The 21,517-nt window shown below is 33.8% G+C and overlaps 1 protein-coding gene across 18 annotated transcripts in view; it reads right to left on the bottom strand.

Moving 5' to 3' along the window:
* Positions 1-21,517, bottom strand: part of GTDC1 (glycosyltransferase like domain containing 1) — a 564,348-nt gene that overhangs the window by 400,616 nt on the left and 142,215 nt on the right. For 9 of the 18 annotated variants that reach the window (XM_074302060.1, XM_074302050.1, XM_074302045.1 and 6 more), the window contains 2 exons: positions 10,627-10,692; positions 7,249-7,452 (listed from right to left, as the gene is read on the bottom strand). The exons of 6 other annotated variants lie outside the window; for them this stretch is intronic. In XM_074302060.1, coding sequence (XP_074158161.1) covers positions 7,249-7,427 — 179 coding nt within the window. In that variant the 5' untranslated portion in view covers positions 7,428-7,452; positions 10,627-10,692. Of the gene's footprint in view, positions 1-7,248; positions 7,453-10,626; positions 10,693-19,388; positions 19,454-21,517 lie in introns of all 18 variants that reach the window. 3 more of the 18 variants (XM_074302051.1, XM_074302048.1, XM_074302047.1) reach the window with 1 other exon arrangement.

The following is a 21,517-nucleotide window of genomic DNA, read 5'->3' on the forward strand; positions in this document are numbered from 1 at the left end:
ACCTGGGGGGCTGTATAGAATCTCATATGATATATGTGACTATGTATATACATACGCTTTTCCCCCAAAAAAAATCTATTAAAAATATGATTTTGAAGTTGCATTCTAGTGCTTAACCCCTTGAATCACAATGGCTTCATAGTACATGCTATTAAGCATATAAACACTTCTAAATTAGTACTTTGTGCTGCGAATAAACTAACAATTCCATTCTCTGGCAACATATTCTTTTATTTTGCCCCTGGAATATTTTCCCTCTTTCAGGAAATGACAAAAGAGTGCAAAGAAAAGTGAAGACAAAAACAAAAATCCTGAAATCTTCCTTCAGGGAACACTGTAACAATTCTAATTTTCAGTTCTTTGCTGAAGGATTTCTTTTGGTTATTAAAAGTGTAGCCATTCTTTTAACTTGTGTGTGTGTGTCTGTCTGTATGCATGTGTGTGTGTATGTATGTATGTATGTATATGTTAATTGGAAAAAACTGGGTGGTTAATTATTTGGTTTCTAGGATTACTGTATGTCTGCTGTGTTGTGGTCAGTGTAATTTCCAAAAAGCAGTCCAGACGGCTAAATTGAACAATACATTCAATCACTGGGGACTTTGTGGAGATGAAAATACTGTGTACAGAGCCTTAAGGGGCATGCAAAAGCCAGAAGGCTGTGTGTTCTGGCTACAAAAGGGGAGGAGGGGAAAGACAGTCAAAAGACAAAAAGGCATCCCTTAGTGTTGTAGCAAGGAATGGGGAAACCACTTAGTAAAGGAAGCAAACAAGCTGTCTTTCTCCTAAGCAATGAAGTGCCTTATGAATGATCCATAACTCAGGATATTCACAGAGCTGTTCAAATAATTTACACCCTCACACCAGAAGTGATCTCAGTTCCTGGGGCTCTCACACCTGCAAACAAAAGATCCACTCCATTCAACCACGTGGCCCTAAACAAGACTTGAGGTGATTTCAGCTGGTGAGAATTCCCCTGTCTAAAGGGATATACTTTTATTGTTTCATATTATTTCACATTATTCAATATTTTATATTGTTTCATTTTATTGTTGAATATATTATGTTTCATAATAATATAACCTGGTCTACAATTGGTATGGTGCAGTTATGGCCACCTACCAGCAGGGCATATAGGACTATAGGATATTGCTCACACACTTAAAAAACCTCTAGGAAGATTTATATACTATTTTCATACAACTAGAAATGTGACAGATTTTTGTTGGTTTTTTTAAATATGAGTGCTCAGAAATGAGTTGCCACTTGGAGTATACATCCCAGGTGCACATACACACACACACACACACACACACACACACACACACATTTCTTAATATTGCTTTTTCCTGGAAGACCTGGAAAGAAAGAACATAAAGAGCTCTGAAGCTCCTAGAATGGGGAAGTCCTTTTTCACTTTTTTTCAATCCAAGGTTTTTTAATGAGAAGAAGGTATCATTGCACAGGAAGTTCCATTAACAAGCATTTATTAAGCGTTTCTTATGGGTCAAGAACTACACTAGAGGCTGGAGGTACAAATAGAACAAAAGAAGCACTACCTATTTCCAATGACTTAACATTTCAACAAGAGACATAAAAATGGATGTATAGACATATACAGAATAAACATAAAGAGAATAAATACAAAGAAAAAAGGGGAAAACAGAGTTAAGATCAGAAAGGCTGTGACATAGAAAGTGGTATTTGAGCTGGGTATTGAAAGAAGAAAAGGATTGATTCTGTATTGATGAGCTAAGGAGTAAATGCATTCCATGCCTGGGAAAAACCCAAAGATGGGATATATAAAGAATCATGTATGAAGAAGAAGAAACTTAATTAAGAGACAACCAAAATCCAAATGAGCAACAGTGTTTTAGGGTGCAGAAACCACAGTGATTTTTATTAAAGAGAAATAAGAACAACACAGAGTCACAAAGTCCAAAAGAACCAGGAGAGCTTATCTCAGTGTAACTCATGTTTCCTGCAAGCACGTTTATAATCCAGAATTTATCCTATTTTTAAAGGCTTTCAAGAATAGAGAAGCCACAACTTTATCTAGTAGTTGGTTGTAATATCTAATGTTTCTTTAGTCAAAAATGGATTTCCTTATTGTTTCATAAAATGTTATCTCATTTCAGTTTAAACCCAATCCCTCTTTTCTCATCCGCTGTACAAATGCAGAATAACTGTCTGACATCCTGCTCTGAGCATCACTTCATTACTTGTCCCGCCTCTTTTCTAAACTATGAGGTACAATAATAAAAGGGAATATACTTCAACTGTTCTTGATTAGAACTGTTTTAAAATAATTCTCCTGAACACTAATTTATGACATGTAAAATTAAAATAGTAAAATTTTACTATTTGTCTTACTATTGAAAATGTGCAGGTACACATCCTTTATTATTATTATTCATTTAGCCATAACCATTTAATTTGATTATAATTGCATCCACAAAAGCGGCATATCAAATACAGACCACTAAAAATTACTTATTGGTTTAATATCTATACAGAAAATCATGGTAAATATCATTCGGCACTAGCATACTTTATAAGAATTTCATTTTCTATGGCATGGAATCTTTTTGTGGTTTGGGTCGTTTCCCCTATAGAAATTGCTAAGTTATCAGAGAAAAGATCCTTAATATTCAAAACTTACCTGATAAATCACCTTATACCTCAACATCTCTGCTGAACTTTTGTTTAGCTTAAAAAAAAAAAAAAAAGGCTATACTCTTACCCTTAGGATATGATCACAATCCTAATTACTATCAGGAATGGCAGACTAATAACAAGATTCAATTGAACAAATATTTAAATGGCTACTTCATGCCTACAACGAGAGGCACAGAGGATGTGCAGAGAAAAGGCATGAATATGATGATGATGATGATGACAATAATATTATTAATACTTCATAGAGAAACTAAGTTACACTAGATAAGAAAAATCTGATTTTATCTCATAGAGTGATAGATTTTGTACTGTGAAGATGTAAAGGTCAACTAGTCCAACCTCCTCATTTTACAGATGAGGAAAATAAGACCCAGAGAAGTGAAGAAAGGACATATAGGTGATAAGTGGCAGAGTCAGGATTTGAACCCAGGTACTCTGATTCAAGAGCCAGCACTCATGCCCCATTTCACATTGATTCTCAACATAAGAGTGGCTCTTCCACATAATACTACTGTGATATAAACAATGATGAGCAAGATGTTAGAAAAACTTGAAAATATTTATACGAACTGATACAAAGAAAAGAGAGTAGAATCAAGAGAACACTGTACATAACAATAGCAATGCTATATGATGGTCAACTGTGAATGACTTAGCTATTCTCAGCAATACAATGACCTAAGAAAATTCCAAAGAATTACTTTGAAAAATGTTACCCACATCCAGAGAAAGAACCAATGGAGTTCAAACTGAAGCAGGACAAAGCATACTATTTTTCACTTTTTTTTAAATAGTTTTTTTTAATTACATGATTTCTTTCACAACATGACTAATATGGAAATGTTTTACATGACTGCACATATATAACCTATATAAAATTGCTTATCATCTAAGGGAGGAGGAAGAAAGAAAGAAAAGAGAGGAAATGGTATTTTAATTTTTGAAATGAATGTTAAGAATTGTTTTTACATGTAATTGGGGGAAAAATATTTTTTTTAAAAAAGTATCTGCTGAGAAGCAAAAAGTAATGCTTAGTTCAGAGATACACGAGTTCAGTAAAGAAAATTGTATGTTTTCTCTCACCTTCAAGACAGAAAAAGCTCAGAAATATTTACTTGCATCTACTGACATTTCCTGAAAAATATCAATATAACAGAAGAGTGCCTATTTCTCTGGAAAAATAAAACTATGATAAATCTTCTGGAACACCTAACAAAACAGAAAAAAAAACAAAAACAAAAACAAAAAACCACAACTAATGTACATGGTGATGAATGTTTCTCCCTGCCAGGATAAAGTGGAGTCAACCTGATTAGTTGAACTGATGCACTTACACTCTTTGTGAATACATTTGCTATATAATATGCCTTTAAAAACAACACATACAAATGTAGGGAAAGACTAGAATATAACTGATGCACATCCAGTCAATGTTCTCTTATCAGTCACATTATTATTCATTTAGAATAATTTTGTCAGCCCAATAATGATATATGTGGTTCTTTATTGTTTTACCTTTGTGGCCTTTGATGATGAGGTCCCCTAAGTGTTTAAATGCTAAAAGTGGCAGCGATAAAAGTACTTTTCATTTGTAAAAGATGCTCCACTCAATTCCAATTTAGCAGCTGTAAGTAAAGGTGGTAACCTTACACATGAGCCCCTCTCTGAATCAGTAGACATGCTAACTTAGCCCACGTTTTAAACTGGCTATTATTCCTTATCCCCACTCCCCATTATGGTGACTAGTTGACAAATTGAAACTAAGTTATCTCAGGTCATTGTAACTATAAGTTAAACTAATGAGGTATGTGTCTTAGAGTGATGTCTTATTAGTTTAATACAGCTAATGCCGGACAGCTTGAGCTGTTGACCTTGAAGCACTGAAGGATGAGGTTTTTAATACAAGAGAAATTGACCAACAGTTTGTCTTAAACACTCCTCCAAAATAATAATGCTTCAGAGAACAGGAAGGTAAAACACACACTCCAATGCTTTAAGCCTAAGAGGGAATATATTATATACATTCCCTACACACATATATCCTTAAATGCATTCATATACATTTCATACATACATCATACAAGTATGTGAGTGTGTGTGTAAACATATATATATATATATATGCATGAAGTTTCACTGTATATATATATATATATATTTACAATAACTTTATTTAGAAAAAATACTCAAAAATGAAAGAAAACAGGCATACAAAAGATAAATGTTAATGTTCAAATATTTGCTGAACTGGTAAAATGAAGACATATCAAAAATTAACTATATTGTATAACTTATACTTAAGTGATAAATTATGACAGGGCCTTGAAAATACTAATTATTTTTGCCCCCATCCCTTCATAAGTAAACTCCTTTGTCATTATTGTCAATTAAAAAACCGTTCTGCTCAATGTATTTGTTTAAAGTTTCACTGCCTTGTGAATCAGAAGTGTTCTTTTAATGACTACAATCAAAATAAGCAATCCTGAATTGTGACACCTAGAAGCAAACAGTCCATTTTATGTTCAATTTTTCAAATCTTTTCTGAAGAAGGCCGAAGATAGTGGGGGAACCTTCAGCCCAGAGGGAACCTGCTGACAATGTCTGGTTTGGCTCCCATCTCCCTTTGGTGCCTCTCACCCTTCCTGAAAGTCAAGGAGGGCGTGCCATCTGTGCTCTACTGGAAGCAAAGGATACTTACAGTAAGAGGAATTTACATATCAATAGCAAAGGGCTGATAGTTAGCACTTTCTCAGTGAGATGTGATGATATAATGGTTCTCTAGTTGGCACATACTTAGGGTGCTGTAATGATGTAACCATACCAAAGTATTTAAGGGCTGAGAGGACTGAAATAAGGACACTCCATTTTTGACCACCCTTGTGAGTCTCCTGCCTCCTTCACTCTTCCACTAAGACAAGGCTAGTCCCGAGATCCCCCAGAGAGCAAGTCTGGATGGTATATTTTGGCACCTGAATTTGGGGGCTCTAGAAAGCACACTACATTGTGGCGTCCAACATGGAGCACTAGAAAAAAGGACGCTACATTTTCCATCCAAAGTCTTCAGCAATATGAATTTATTACCATTAAAAATTAATGGCTTTCCATACTGATGATCCCTATGTGTTCATATTTGCCCCTTATAATTACTTCCTTCCTTAAACACTGAACTCAACTGTATTACCTCTTATACATGGGCATTATCTGATCTACTTCTACCAAGTTCATAGGGCCCTCATATTACTTTACATATTATAAGACATCCCCAAAGTTATACTTTTTAAGTTTTAAGTTACAGAAACCTAATGAAAATACACTAAGATTTTTTGGGACATTTTGCATTTTGTATTTGCATATCTGTGGACATAATATTTCTCCATTGAAGACTTTAAGTTCCTTGACATCAAGTACTCTTTTTTTTTTTTTTTTAAGTATATCTCTAGTACCTAATACAATAAGCTTTGGTGGGGGAGGGGGAAGTAAGGAAGGGGAATCAATACTGAGTGGTTTGGATGGCCAGAGAAGATCAGATTCTAGCAAATGGGAATTCATTTAAGGACCAAAAATCAAGAATATAAAGCAGCTCTGAGTAACCAGGAAGAGCTGAATTGAAATGTGGCCTCAGATACTTCCTAGCTGTGAAACTCTAAGAAAGTCACTTAATCTCAATCTGCTTTAGTTTCTTTATCCACAAAATGGAAATAATAATAGTATCTACCTAACAGGGTTATTTTGAAGATCAAATGAGATAATAATTGTGAACCATTTAGCACAGTACCTAGAAAATAGTAAGGACCGTATAAAACTTTGTTTTTTTGCTTTTTTTTTTTTTTTTTTTTTAACAAACTTATGGTTTTCATCCTGGGAATAGAAGATATACTAGGGATTTCCTTCCTTCCCCCCATGTCCCCTATTTCCCCATATAACTCCTCCATCATGAGGGAGAGGACAAAGAAGAAGAAAAAGGGCAGAAAGGACACTAATACAAAGAGCATTGAAAAGAAAAGCCTTCTATACTTTCCTCTCCATCATCATCACTGGTGCGTCATTTCTATTTCCTTCTGTATCTGATTGTGTGAATCTTCTTCCATTAGGAACTCTATTTATCACCTCAACACATTTTGTGTCTGCTTGAGAAAAATGCATGCTTTCTAAGCAGCATTCTTGTAAACAAAGGAAAGTAAAAATCCACAATAAATCTATGATAATCTGAAAAACTCTCCAAATAATCTTTTTCATTTCCTATCTGAATACTATCTTTTCTACATATTTAGTCTAAATATATTTAGTCATTATATTAATCTGACATAAACCCCCTCCAAATAAAGGGGAAGACAAAATGGTGCAAGGAGTCTGGGGATGCAACCTCATTTAGAAACTCACAGTGACACATGGCAACACTATTGTAATGAGCTGATTCCTTCAACAATCTCTATAAACAATTGACATAAAATTCACTATGACAAAAAATGTGGTTATAAAGGATTTAGACAAAAAGCCAACACCGAATCAACATGTTCAATATAATCACCATGCAAGCCCCACATCAGAAGCATCCCTAACTCTTTTTACCTGTAATTATCACTAACTGGAACATTCTGGGAGAAATACAAGGCAGATGTTCTTGCTCTCCAATGCCATTTTTTTGCAGGGAGAGTATAAAGCACGCAATCTTGTATCTCTTCTTGTAAGAGGTCCACCAGCTGTTTATGGGATCCTCCATAAAAAGCTTCAATGATAAGGGTACTCATTGACTTTCTGAAATCTTCAAGAAGTCTAAAAATTTAAAGAGAAAAAACAAAGCCAATTTACTTCTAAGCAATAGGGTATATTTTTAACCTTGAATGGTTTAGTTTATTAAACAAATTGTACACATTTTTGGGGGGGGGGGGAGGAGAGGGGATAGTCACCTGAAAGAGTAAATATGTAAATTCATGCTATCTCCTCAATTAAAACACAGATTATGCTTAAAGTTTTGTGGGGGTTATAGATAATATCATTATTTCATTAATGTTCCTACAACATGTAAGTATTTTTCTTTTGAAATTCTCTGTATTGTCTTGGCACCCTGAAATCACTTCTTTTACTAATCCATTTTCTTAATACATGAGTTTTAATGAATTTAACTTTGATAATTCTTTCCAATGTCTTTAACTTCAGTGATTTTTCCCCAGTTACAATTTTCCTATTTCCATTCATTAATTTACATCAAATCTTTCTTTAAATCAGAATAGTATTTAGAACAGATGTCAAACACTGGGTTACATGAAATTCATAGTACTCCAGAGTGTGACCCAAACTAGATCAAAATAAGATTGGGAAATCTTTAACAAAATAAATGAAAATTCAATAAAACATAGATAATATTATATGTGTTTTTCTAACTCAATATGAGGCTCCTAAGGGTCTAAATGTATCATTTTGTGGCCTCATTCCTATTTTAACACCATTGCTCTAGACCATCTATGAATCTAACTGTTCAAGGTAGTCAAGAACTATCTGAATCTTACTAGCCCAAGATAATTTTTCCATCTATTTCTTTCCATTGCTCCATGAAAGGATATTTGAATGAAACCTATTATCAAGTGTATCCATTCCTCCCCTAAAAGTAACCTTTAGGATATTCTTTCTTAAGACGTATCCAGCTCTCTTATTTCTTTCTTGTTGAGTCATTTTCAGTTCTGTCCAATTCTTGATGATCACCCCATTTGGGGTTTTCTTGGAAGAAAAATCCTCCTCCTTTAATCCTTGAAAATTGTATTTCCTGAAGCAAATAGGTACAGACAATAGGGGAAGTACTATTTGCCTGATAACTAACAACCTTTCTACAGGTTTTCTTTAAATTTATTGTGGAGAATGTAACATATTCAAATGTTATTAAAAAGCTGAAACATATCACTATAATAGAATGTTTTTTTTTTCTTTCTTGAGATGATTTGTTCTATTTTCCCTAACCAAATTACAAAAATAAAATAAAATAAAATTTGGTTGATGTATAAATGTTACATATAAATTTTAAATTCTTTTATGTTCTTTTTGTAAGGGAAAATTGATAGCAATGTAGTGTAACAGACAGAATCAAGAACTTGGAGTCAGGAAAAACTGAGTTCAAGTTATAACTATGAAAAATACCAGCTGCGTGATCCTCAATCTCTTGGGGCACGAAGCATCTCTCAAAAAGTTAAAGACATGCCGAGAAACATCAGTGGAGGAAGCTTCTATATCAGCAGTTCCTTACACTGATAAAACCATAAAAATAAACAAAAAATAATGTAAAATACCATCCTGAATAAAAATCTCATAAAAATCTTTCATATTGCTAAATGTTTTTAAATGAACTAAGTGCTATTTATGTCATATTATGAAATAATTTTATTAAATAAATTTAACATGCAACAACTTTTAATAAAGCTCTTTACTAATAAATGTTAAACTTTACCTTGTTTGGTCAATGGGTAATGGTTATCTGAAATTAATCATTTTCACTGTCAAGAGTCTGGGGTAGTTTTCAATATTTTTCAACTTAATTATGTATTTGAAAAACAAATCAAGTATTCAACATTCTAAAAATACCTTTTCCTTAAGAAAGCTCCTTGATATTTTCAATATCACTTAGGAATATCTAAAATTCTTTTTTTATCACAATCTTATTATTTTCTAACTTTAAGTAAACAAAAAGGGGAAAGAACATTAGAAAATGGGCATGTTTTTTAGGAAGTGGGTAGAAATGGAGTTGTGGGTGAGGTTGCTGACATATCTTGCCAATCTATCATTTGGGTAAAGTGTGAATAGAGGAAGGATATGTTAGACCCTGAGCTTCCTGTCTTTCTACTCATTCCATTGGAAATTCCAGTGAAACACTGGCCACAAGTACTCCTGGTGCCTGAAATGTCTAGGAGTCCATGGCTCAACCTCTCCCTTTCTAGGTCCAACAAGGATTTTTCATTTCAGCATTTCAAATGTCTTCAGGAAAAAAAAGGAGAATTATTAGTTGATGGTAGTCTCCTTTCAAAAGTTAAATTGATATTACTGATATCTGAATGACAGAAAAATCTTATAAAATGATGTTTAAAGATGTGAATTAAAGATATTTTTGGAAATCATATCACACCTTTCAAAATAGGTTAAATTAAAGTTTAGATTCACTTTGTAAATTGCTTATATGTGCACATTACTGATATCTATAATCTAGCTTTATTTCCTTTGACCTAACCACATTATTCTGTGTATGCCCAAAATAACCTTCAAAAGATAAAATAGCCTTTGAAAGGCATTAGAGAAAATGGTCCACAAAGTTTTTATGTGTATATGTGTGAGAATTGTGGATGCACAGGATTAAATAAATATTATACGTATATATAGATACACACACACACACACACACACACACACACACACACACACACACACACATATATCCTTGTTATATTTTGCTTTTTCTATTTCATTCTGCATAATTTATAGATATCAGTTTTTTTCTCATGGATTGCAATCATACTTAGTTTAAAATGAGATATTTAATAGGCATATATAAATGCTGTTATGGATTCAAGGAACAAAGCAAGCAGTTAAAGTGTTAAATATGTTGGAAGTAAGAAAGGGAAAAAAGAAATAAGATTCTGATTATAGGGAGTGTGTGTGTGTGTGTGTGTGTGTGTGTGTGTGTGTGTGTATGTGTGTATGTGTATGTGTGTCTGTGTGTGTCTATGTCTGAAAAACTCAGGAGATGGGGTGAGGCAGGTTAAATCTACTATATTATAATCAAGTCTAACAGCCTATAGGTGAGCCTGGATTTTGATACTTTTCCAGTGGATGCCATCATGACCTACTATCTCTGAGAACTCAATCTAGTGGCCTTACTCATGAAATTTGCGGGAAGGGGTGGTGGTGGTGGGACTCTGTGAATGGAAAAATATCCCGGGGGAAGGGGGTGCATAATTCATGACTTACTTCCACTCCAGATTCTGTTAAAAAGTTGTTGTTTTTTTTCTCTCACAGCTTTTTTAAAAGTATAACCTGAAAGAAAGGAGATGCTTGTTATACTGAAACCACAGGAGGAAGGTAAGACACAACAAGTAGCATTACAAAAACTTCCACGAGAATAATAACTGAACACTTTAATCATAATATAGTTCTTTTTGTATCAAACAACATTTCAAATAAATTGGCAATTAGCCAGAATCTAGAAATTATCTGTTATAGAATGATTTCAATGGCAATATGTTTTTGAAATGATATTTGAGGAACTTCCTTAAAAGTACTACAACAGCAGCCAAGACCCTCCTACCAATTTTCATGGAAAGACAACTTTGGAGAGGCATACAGGCTTATGGCATTATGGATATCAACAGCTGGTATCATTGCTAGATTGTCCTCAATAGACTTGATGGGGATTGAAAGATTCCTTTCTAATTGTCCAACCCATGGCTGACCTTGATTCACAAATCCTGGTCAAAGGCACCCTTTGAATATCCGGGCCCCCCACTCTCAGCTCAGCTTCCCCCAGCCCTCCCTGATCTGGGCTAATTGAAAAGCCCGCCAGAACTGGGTACCGCCCATCATCTTTTGGGTATAAAAGAGGTGAGCCGGACCGCCCTCATTGCAGGAGCCCTCCCATCCAACACATGGTATCCTTCCAGCCATGTAAGGGTTCCTGCCCATCCAGTGGTCACCTCTGGCCCTGGTGTCTTTCTAACTGAGCTTTACTTCCAGACTTCTACAGTAAACCTTTTATTTATCAATCTAGGTTTTCGGGCCTGTAAATTCATTTTACAGGGGACAGTGCACCTCATGGGATTCTTACTATCTATGCACCAAGAAATGGGGTTCCCCCTTTCCTTTCCCTCATTAGACTAAATGGGAGAGGAAGGAGCCCTTGAAGTGCCTACTAATAGAAAATATCTAAAACTAGCAGCAACCAAGACGGGGAGTCCCTTAGGAGCTGCATTTTCAAGAAAAATTGTATCACCAAAAGGTGACTGTGTTATTCAGCCATGATCCCATTTGGGCTTTTCTTGGCAGAGATTCTGGAGTGGTTTTGTTATTTCCTTTTCCAGCTCACGAGCCCAGCTCTCCAGTATCTCTAGTAAGTTTCTGGGGTCAAATCTGAACTCAAGAACAGGAGTTTTCCTGACTCCAGACCCAGCACTTTATGCCATGTAGCTACCCACCAAAAAGAGGTGGACTGTAGTCTAGAGATTACTGACATGGCACAGTTGCTAAACCAATATACACTGAAATAGGCTGTAATGTAATTACAGTTTACAGAAAACAATCGTATATTAATTGCTTTCAATGTGCCAAGCACTGTGCCAAAGGCTCTACAAATATTATCTCATTTGATCCTCACAACAACCTTGGGAGGCAGCAGTGAATTACTCCACTTTGAATCTGCTGTTTGGTCTGGTTTCAGTTCCAAGGAACAAACTGCCCCTCCCAGGATAAACTCATCACTTAATCTCACTTTCTAATGAAAGCTTTGACACTCCCCTTCCTTTCCCCTTCTGATTGGAGGGCTGGAGGGAGGAGTACCAAACTCCTCCCAATGCATTCCTTTTTAGAGGGTAGAAACTCTACTTAATCTACTCCACTTTGCATCTGCTGCTCAGCCTGCTTTCAACTCAATGAACCAGATGCCTCTGGGTGATTTCTCTCTTCCTTTGTCTTTCCTTTCTGGTCTCCTTTTGTGGATTGTTTTTCCTTTCCAACGCCATTCTTAGGTGGCAAATACAGTCTTTCTTTTTACTCATCATATTCCCAGAATTTAGCACAGTGCCCAACATTAGATAGGAGGCACTTGATAAATGTTTATTGGGGATTTGATCTCTATTTTTACAGTTGAGGAAACTGAGGCAGACAGATTACATAATTACATCATCTAGGATCATACAGCTAGTAAGTGCCTGAGACTGAATATGAAGTCAGATCTTACCCTCTGAACCACTGCTATCCTGCTGCTAAATTTACAATTGATAAGCCACTGAAAAAGAGTACCAACATAGAATCCTCCTAGCTTGTCTAACAAGGAAAAAGTCATTTAGTCAATATGCATTAGTAAGCACTTATTATGTATGAAGGTACTGTGCTAAAAACTGGGAATAAGAAAAGCAAAAGCAGTCCTTTCTTATAAAAAAAAAAAAAAAAGGAATAAAACTCTGTTTCAGAAAACAAAACAAACAAATTTGAAAACAAACACAGGCTATTTTAAATGTTTCAAATGAGAATGTAAGTAAATAGCCTACCAAGATGTCCAACAATAAATTTTTTTAAAGCATATTAAAATATTTCTTCAAAAGGATCTATGATGTTATCAATATGAATATTCCCTCTACCAACAATTGCCATAAGTTTTACAAATCACTATAGCCTAGAAATTGTGTTACCTTACAGCCAACTTCCTAGTGATGAATCTCTTAAAATTAACCTAAGCCAGAGATTTCTTCTGAAGTCACTGGTCCTACTCCCTCAGCTTTTTCAGATCATAAAATATGCCAGAGTAGATCATGGTCTTTTAGAACATATTTTACCCTATCTCAGGAAGATGCATCAGATAACAACTATAATGAGGGGATGCTTCAGAGTGGTTCATATAAAACTAAGCAATATTTAAGAAGTTCTAATTACAACATATTTGAGCTCAAACATTATCAAAATCTCATAAGTCATAAAACTAAAATGTTTTTAAAAAACAAATTTACATTTAAAATTAATTCTTCCACAAAATGGTAGGTTAGTATAGTAGAAAAATAAAGTTTAAAATTGTCTTTTAAAAAATGATTATTTACAATCTATATCTACAATGGACCTAGTACACTGCTAGTAGCTTTTAAGCCATCCAATAACTATGTAAACAAATATCAAATGTTGCTGGCAGAGCACTGTTCTTTATCTTTCTGATACAATTGGTATCAGAATTGGTACAGGTTGAGTAACAGTTAACTAATGGCTTAACTTCTGATCACCTTGCCTATGTAAAACACAGCCAAAAAACTCCAAAACAAATGAAAGAATTACAGAGTAGCCAAACAGAAAATAAAACCAAACAAAAGACCTTACCAAAAACTTTATTATTACAAAGTTCATATATTTAATTTGTTAGGAAAAAAGGACCACTGTCAAGATTTCATACTAAAGTGGATAATGTAGGGTTGAAATAATAGGTGTGTAAAATTAAGAATACTCATTTAATGAACCCAATTATCTGGTTTTCCCCCAACAATATTCATTTCTGTCCTAGTATAAAGCAAATAATATAATCCAAGCACAAATGGAGGATATATAAAAATAAATCATAACAATGGATAGAAGTGATACCAAAAAGAAAGAGAAAAATCATAAAGTAGGAAAGCATACCAATATGAAGTCATTTCAATAAGGGCAAATATGCCTGCAACCTCAATAACCCCCTCAAGGCATAGTAATATCACACAGTTAAAAGACTTTAAATTTTGATTCTGAGAATTTAAATTCAAATGGGGTTCTGCATTTTACTACCTATGTGATGCCCTTCTGGGTCTCAGTTTCCCCATTTATAAAACAAGTGAAGTCAATTGGATTAGATGAACTCTAAGTTTCCTTCTACTTGTAAACTCTATGATTAATAAACATTTTTTTACAATAAAGACATGAAGCCCATAAGAAAAGATTTTTATTCAAAATATCAATTAATACAATCAAGTATTTTATACTTTAGAAAGATTCTCATTAGACAACACATATGAATGTTTCTAAGGCTGGTTTCTAATGGAGTCTATTTCAGTTGTCTAAAAAAGTCATTTTTCTACAATACACGATTTGCTACTAGTGACAAAAAAAAATGAAATATTACTGCAAAACACAGCTTTAAAAAATCCTAAGTCATTATTAATGAATTGGTTTATTTTAATGTTTAATAAAATTTTGCAATATTTAACAAGTTAAATATGCAAAATTCCAAATATCCTCACAATTTTGAGTTTTGTTTAATATTACAAGAGGAAAAAATCATGAATATAGTATCATTCTTTTCTATACCTACATAAACAAAACTAACATAAAATAAAAAATGTATAGTTTTACAAGCATGTACATTTTTATTTTTAGTCTCTGTTCACTTAAAATTAGGTCATATTGGCTCTCTTCAGCAATGAATTGATTTAGACCAGTTCCAAATTGTAGAGTAATGAAGAGATCCATCTACACACAGGGTGAGGAATGTGGGAACTGAGTGTGGACATAGTATTTTCACTCTTTCTGTTGTTGTTTGCTTGCATTTTTGTTTTCCTTCTCAATTTTTTTGTTTTTACTTTTTAGATCTGATTTTTCTTGTGCAGCAAGTTAACTAACTGTATGGATGTGTATACATATATTGGATTTAACATACATTTTAACAAGTATTGGAATACCTGCCATCTGGGGGAGGGGGTGGGGAGAAGGGGAAAATATGGACAGAAGGTTTTGCAAGGGTCAATGTTGAAAAATTACCCATGCATATATTTTGTAAATAAAAAGTTACAATAATTTTTAAAATTATGTCTCATTAATCACAGAAATCAGCAGTATTACAAAGTTCCATAGCTATGGGTATTTCTTACTTTTTATTTTTGTAGTCATTTTTACCTGGGTTTATTTTAGGTTTGGTTCAATTTTTTTATTCTCTGAAATATGGATGACTAACATTTTAAAAATATGTATGTGTGCATGATATTTTATTTTATATGTTGAATAACAGCATTTCTCACTTGAAAACACTCAAGTATGATCAGATTATAATTTACCAATTACTTAATAGAAGATATGACTAAATATGAGCATATCCAGGTGGTTTTTAAAACTATTAGCATCCTTCATAAAAATTCATACGTTGCCCCTGCCCTATGATGTCTAGTTAAGCAATTTAAGTTACCTCTGATATTCAAAATATTTTTTCCAACCAAACAATTTAAAATCAAAGTAATAACTGTATTAATATATTCCACAGATATACTCTTGATGCCAGTTGTAGGAAGGTATAAGTTTCAGTAATGACTATTAACGGTTACAATCCCACACATATGAGAAATTGATTCCACAGTCTTATCCACAGATCATTCAACATCTTAAAGACTCAATTACCTACAGAAATTACCTACAGGTCTTGTTTGCATATGCACAGCCTTTGGTAAGATAGATAATGAATTAAGTCAATAAATTCATATACTGAATGTTTTCAACTTAAGAAAAGTAAAATTTGAATAAGATTTTTCAATAAATGATTAGAGGTTTATGGTATATTTTCTTCCTATTTCTTTCTCTCTACCTCTCCTCTACCGTTGCATCTCAATCCAGCACCACTACCACCACCATCACCCCACATAAGTTCTATTTAAAAAGCTACCAACAACACAGCAGTGAATGGAGCCATATCGAAAAAGGTTCCTTCCTACCCACTCACTGGCTTTAATGATTCATCAGGGAAACCCCAGTTGAGATATACCTGAACCATTGAATATCATTAAAAATTCCCAAGTTATTTAAAAGGTAAAAATAAGGGTTGAAAACTTCACTTGTTTAAGTAAGATACCAAACTTGAGAGTCACCATTAATTCCTCCTTAAATTGACTCATACCTTTCTCTCTTAGAATCCTTTCTTTCCTTTAAAAATCAGTCCAGGCATCACTTTTCACATAAAGTTTTTCCTGAATTCCTTCCCCCCTCACCCAATTCCATGGCTAGCATACCTAAAACTATCTGGTTTCATTGTTTGTAGTCATATATGAATATTGTCTCAGTGCTAGAATGTAAACTCCCTAAGAGCATGGGCATTTTTGTCTATGTATGTCAGCATCTAAAACAGAGCCTTGTAAATAGCATCTTAAAAGCTTGTTAATTAATATGTGGAGCAAAATTAGTCTAGAATATATGTTTTGTGTAAAGAAAAGTAATATTCTCAAAGCAATATAGCCAAACATAGAACATAGAGTTCTGGGGGAAAATAATAGAATGTTTTTAAGTAAAATGCAGATATATAGAAAAATCTATCTGAACTTATTCAGTCTCAATCTAACATTTAATTAATGAACTTTAATTTTACAGCTTGCCAAGTACAGGACTGTAATATTAACACTATATGCAATGACTGACATAAAACTTTCTTAATATAAATGAAGGAGCCATCTAATCTTTTTTGGGTTAAATTGATCTGCAGTCAATTTTCAAATCCTGATTCTGATGTTTACTATGTGACGTTGGTCAAGCAATTTCATCTTTGTGGACCTGAGTTTTCTTCTGAATAAAATGAGAAGTTATACTAGAAAGATTCTGAGGTTTTTAGGCAGCTCTAAATCTATGGGAAAAATAAAATGGCATATGTCATCTGACCCAAGATTATTCAAATATTTAATTGTTTATGAGAGCATATATCACAATATATAGTTGGCATCTTGGGAAAAATAATTTTAATTTCTTTTTAAAGATATGCAACATTCTTGAGGCAGTTAGGTGGTACAGTGGATAGAGCACTAGCCCTTTAGTTAGGACAATCTGAGTTCAAATCTGGTCTCAGACACATAACACTTCCTACCTGTGGGACCCTGGGCAAGTCACTTAACCCCAATTGCCTCAGCAAAAAAGCAAAAAAAAAGAAAAAGAAAAAAAAAACAAATTCAGCATTCTTACTTTGATGACCTACGACCTGGTTTCTGTACCTAAAAGCTGGTTGTATTTTAATGTGAAGTCTACTTTCTTCGATTTTGACTCGAGTTTCCTGTTGTGGTGACTAAGAACTAAAGATTCATATTGCACACTGAAAGTTTGGTTAGACAAATTCAATACCCTTTGGCAGACTAATTAAAATAATTTGCAAATAACCTTTTCCTAATTTCTATTTTGCTTTGCTTTTTAAAATCACATTTTATCACTTATGAAATTAAATATTCATATCCCTATTTAACTTTTCCCAGCAATCTCTGATCACTTTGTCAGGACTTATTTATTTGGGACAATTTTTTGCTCTGAAAGGTATATTTATTTATGTATGCCATAACGTTATATTAATAAGACATCAAGGTTATACTGCCAACTATCACTATAACATCATTTATTTTTTGCTTTCAAAAAATTATTACTTCCTCACAAAATTATTAAAAAGACCCATTCTACATAATCATGTAAAACTACATGACTAATCAATCAACCAACAATAATCCATTTATTAAACATTACTATGCATCAGACATTGCTCAACACTAGGGAAACAAAAGCAAAAACATAAATAATGACTGTCTCAAAGAGGTTTTTTTTTCATGTGATAAGAGGAGACAATCAGTAAATAAACAGGTCACACAAGATCCATATAGCATGGAGAGAAGCTAATTTTAAAGGGGGGCGTTTCTAGGAGTCAGAGGGACAGGGAAGGCTTCCTGCGGAAGCTAGTATTTGAGTTGAATCTCAAGAGAAACGCACATAGACGTAAAGAGACAGAAGTATGAGGTGGAAAGCATTTTAGGCGTCAGGGCCTTGGGGAGGGGAAGAGGAGGCAGACAATGAGAAATGAAAATAATTATCAATGTTTAAAAATCAAAATTAGGGACAAACTAATGTAATAGAAAAACAACAGGATTATAACCAGAATTAGAACTATTTAATGATATCAATTCACCTAAGAGCTCCATGCCTTAATGCCCTAACACATAAAATAGAGACAATGGTATTCTTATCCCTGACCTCAAAAGATTGCAGTGGGGATTAAACAAGAGAAGTGAAAAGTTTTTTGCAAACTTTAAAAATATATAAGTGTGAGTTACTAATTGAGCTACTAGTTCATTTTATGGGTTTCATTTCTGATTCTGGGAAACAAAAATCCCTCTTACATTCAATTCTTTTTTTTAGTATATCATCATTTTGCTAATTTTATAAGTAATTTCAAACAACAAACCATGAAACAATTTCACTTAGTGCTGAAAAGTGCTTCAGAATGATTAACATTCTGAATAGTTTTAAGCATATTTATTACTATTATATCATATTGTATTAAAGCAATGGGAAACCAATGAATACTATGTAAAATTAAAATGACAAAAATCAGGGGGAAAAATATCAATTTGTTCTAACTAAGGGTAAATACCTGTACATATTATTTATCCCTGAAATAAATCAAGCAATATCGGTATATGAAAGTAGAAGTGGACCCAAATACATTTGCTATGTTCCATTTCTTTTTTTCCTTTCTCCTTTTGACTAATGTACACAAAAATCAGAGTTTGGGAAAGGTTTGGAAAAGTCACATTCATTTTTTGCATTGAGAAATATATTAACCTATTGATATTAGAATTAATAGAAAAAGCAAAGATGGCCTATACAGCCTATACAGGTTTACCAGCCAGAGATTGATGACTTGAAAATCACTTGTAACATCTTTAAAAAACTGAAAAGCTCTTAAATTCCATCTAATCCAAATCCGTCAGCATACAAATGAATAATCTAAAGGCCTAAGAGGTTATATGATTTTTGTGTGTGTGTGATTGCAGTGGAAATAATGGCAGAGCCAGGTTATACTCATGCTCTCCAGTCATCGATCAATACATATAGCTAAAAGACTCAGATAGGATGTTGGGACTTGAATTCAGAAATCCAAACCCACACAAATCATCAGCATTTCTAAATATTATTAACAAAGCCCAGCAGCAAGAGACTGAAGAAAATTTTTTTTTCATTTAAAAATTAACTGTAGACAAAATAAAATATTTACTACTCACCAAGACAAATGCAGGAACTATATGAATACAATTACAAAAAATTTCTCGCACAAATGAAGTCAGATCTAAACAATTAGAAAAATAACAATTGCTCATGAGTAGGTTGAGCTAATATAGTAAATTGGTCTACTTGTTCAGTGCTATGCCAATCAAACTACCAAAAAATTATTTTATACAGCAAGAAAAAATAACAGTGAAATTTATTTGGAAGAACAAAACATCAAGAATGTCAAGGGAATTAATGGGAAAAAAAAAAAAAAAAAAACTACAAATGACTATGATCTAGCAGTACCAGACCAAAAACTCTATTACAAACCAGTAATAATCAAAATCATTTGGTATGGGTCAAGAAATAGAGTGGTGAAATAGCAGAATAGATTAAATAGGTCAGATATACATGATACAATAATCAAAGACTATAGTAATCTAGAAAATCCTAGTTTCTGGGATAAGAACTCACTATTTCACAAAAATTGCTGGGAAAATTGGAAAATAATGCCAGAAACTCAGCACAAGCCTACATCTCAGACTCCATACCAAAATAAGGTCAAAATGGTTACATGATTTGAGCCTAAAGGGTGATACCATAAGCAAATTAGGAGAACAAAGGATTCAGAAAATCCTCTGTTCAAATTCTGTTTAGACACTTCCAAATTATCTATCTCCGGGATAATCACTTAATCATTCCTAGCTTCAATTTCCTTATTTGTGAAATGGAGATGATAATAATAAAAGAGGTATCATCATATAGGTATCAAATTGCTTTAATCCTTATATAAATGTTAGTTATTATTATGGATGTGTATTAAGTTGCATTTTACACTTCCCCTCTCTTCCTCCAATTTTTTCTTAAATAGAGTGAAGCCCAATCTATAACATCAGTTCCATATTCTAGACATAGTCCAGATATCCAAAAGAATAGGAGTACAACCTGAAACTGGATATATAAGCTTGGAAGTCACCTGCTCTGAAATGAAAATGCTTAAAAGCACCAAGAATGAGAAGTGAGAGAGAACAGGAATGGACTTGAGCCTGGCCCTTAGGAGAAACCCCATGCTTTGGGGGGTCAGAGGTAGTGAGTGAATAGGAGATTGATGATACACTAAAGGAACTTAAGAAAGAATAGTCATTCTGCTAGGAAAGCCAAAAGAAATCATTGTCATGGAAGCTGAAAAGAGATGGTATTAGCAGTCAGAGTATCGATGGTATCAAATGCAGTTGAAAGATGAAAGAGGATAGAGGATTTAGAAAAGGCCATCAGATCTGGCAGGTCACAGATCACTGGTAAGTTCTGAGTGTCACAGTAGAGAGGAGATAAGAAGCCAGACTGAAGCTTGTTTGATATCCCACCTGGAAGTCCTCCCAACACTCTGAATGGAACATATCCAAAATTAAACATGTTTCTTTCCCAAAAGTATGGACATTTTTTACTGGCTGTGAAGGTAGAAAGGTGCAAAAATGTAAAAAGTGATTGGATATGCAAGGTGAAGCAGAGTAAAGTAGACCACTGAGATTATGAACCTGGGAGAATGTTAGAAATATGTAATACTTTAGGGGGAAAATGGTACGTTTGGAGAAAAATTATGAGTTTCAGTTTGGGACATGTTGAGCTTTAGATGTTTCTGGAACATCCAGGTTAAAAATATCAAAGGGCATGATATGGGAAAGAATCTCAGAAGAGAAACTAAGACTGGATATATATAGATGGGAATTTTCTGCAAAGAAATGACTATTAAACTCATGGCAGCTGATAAGGCTAGAAGGAGAAACAATGAAAGAGATAAAGAGAGAGAAAGAAAGAGAGTCTTCAGAAACAGCCATAACTGTGAAGCAAAGGATGAAGAAGTAATAGGAATTGAGAAGGAATAATTAGATAGGAGAACCAGGAGAGAAAATAATGTTGCAAAAACTCAGATAGGAAGAAGTGTCCATGAGTAAAACATGATCAACAGTGTCAAAAACAGCACCTAAGTAGAGATGGATAAGAGCTATGAAAAGACTGTCAGATCTTTCTATTACAAGACTGTTGGTAACTTTATTAAAAGTAGTTTCGGTTGGGGTTTGAAGCCAGATTACAAAACAGGAAGTAGAGGCAGGGCATACATAGATTTCTCTTTATAGGAATTTGT

This window comes from Sminthopsis crassicaudata, chromosome 3 (genome assembly GCF_048593235.1).
Source record: "Sminthopsis crassicaudata isolate SCR6 chromosome 3, ASM4859323v1, whole genome shotgun sequence".
In the NCBI taxonomy this organism is placed as follows: Eukaryota; Metazoa; Chordata; class Mammalia; order Dasyuromorphia; family Dasyuridae; genus Sminthopsis; species Sminthopsis crassicaudata.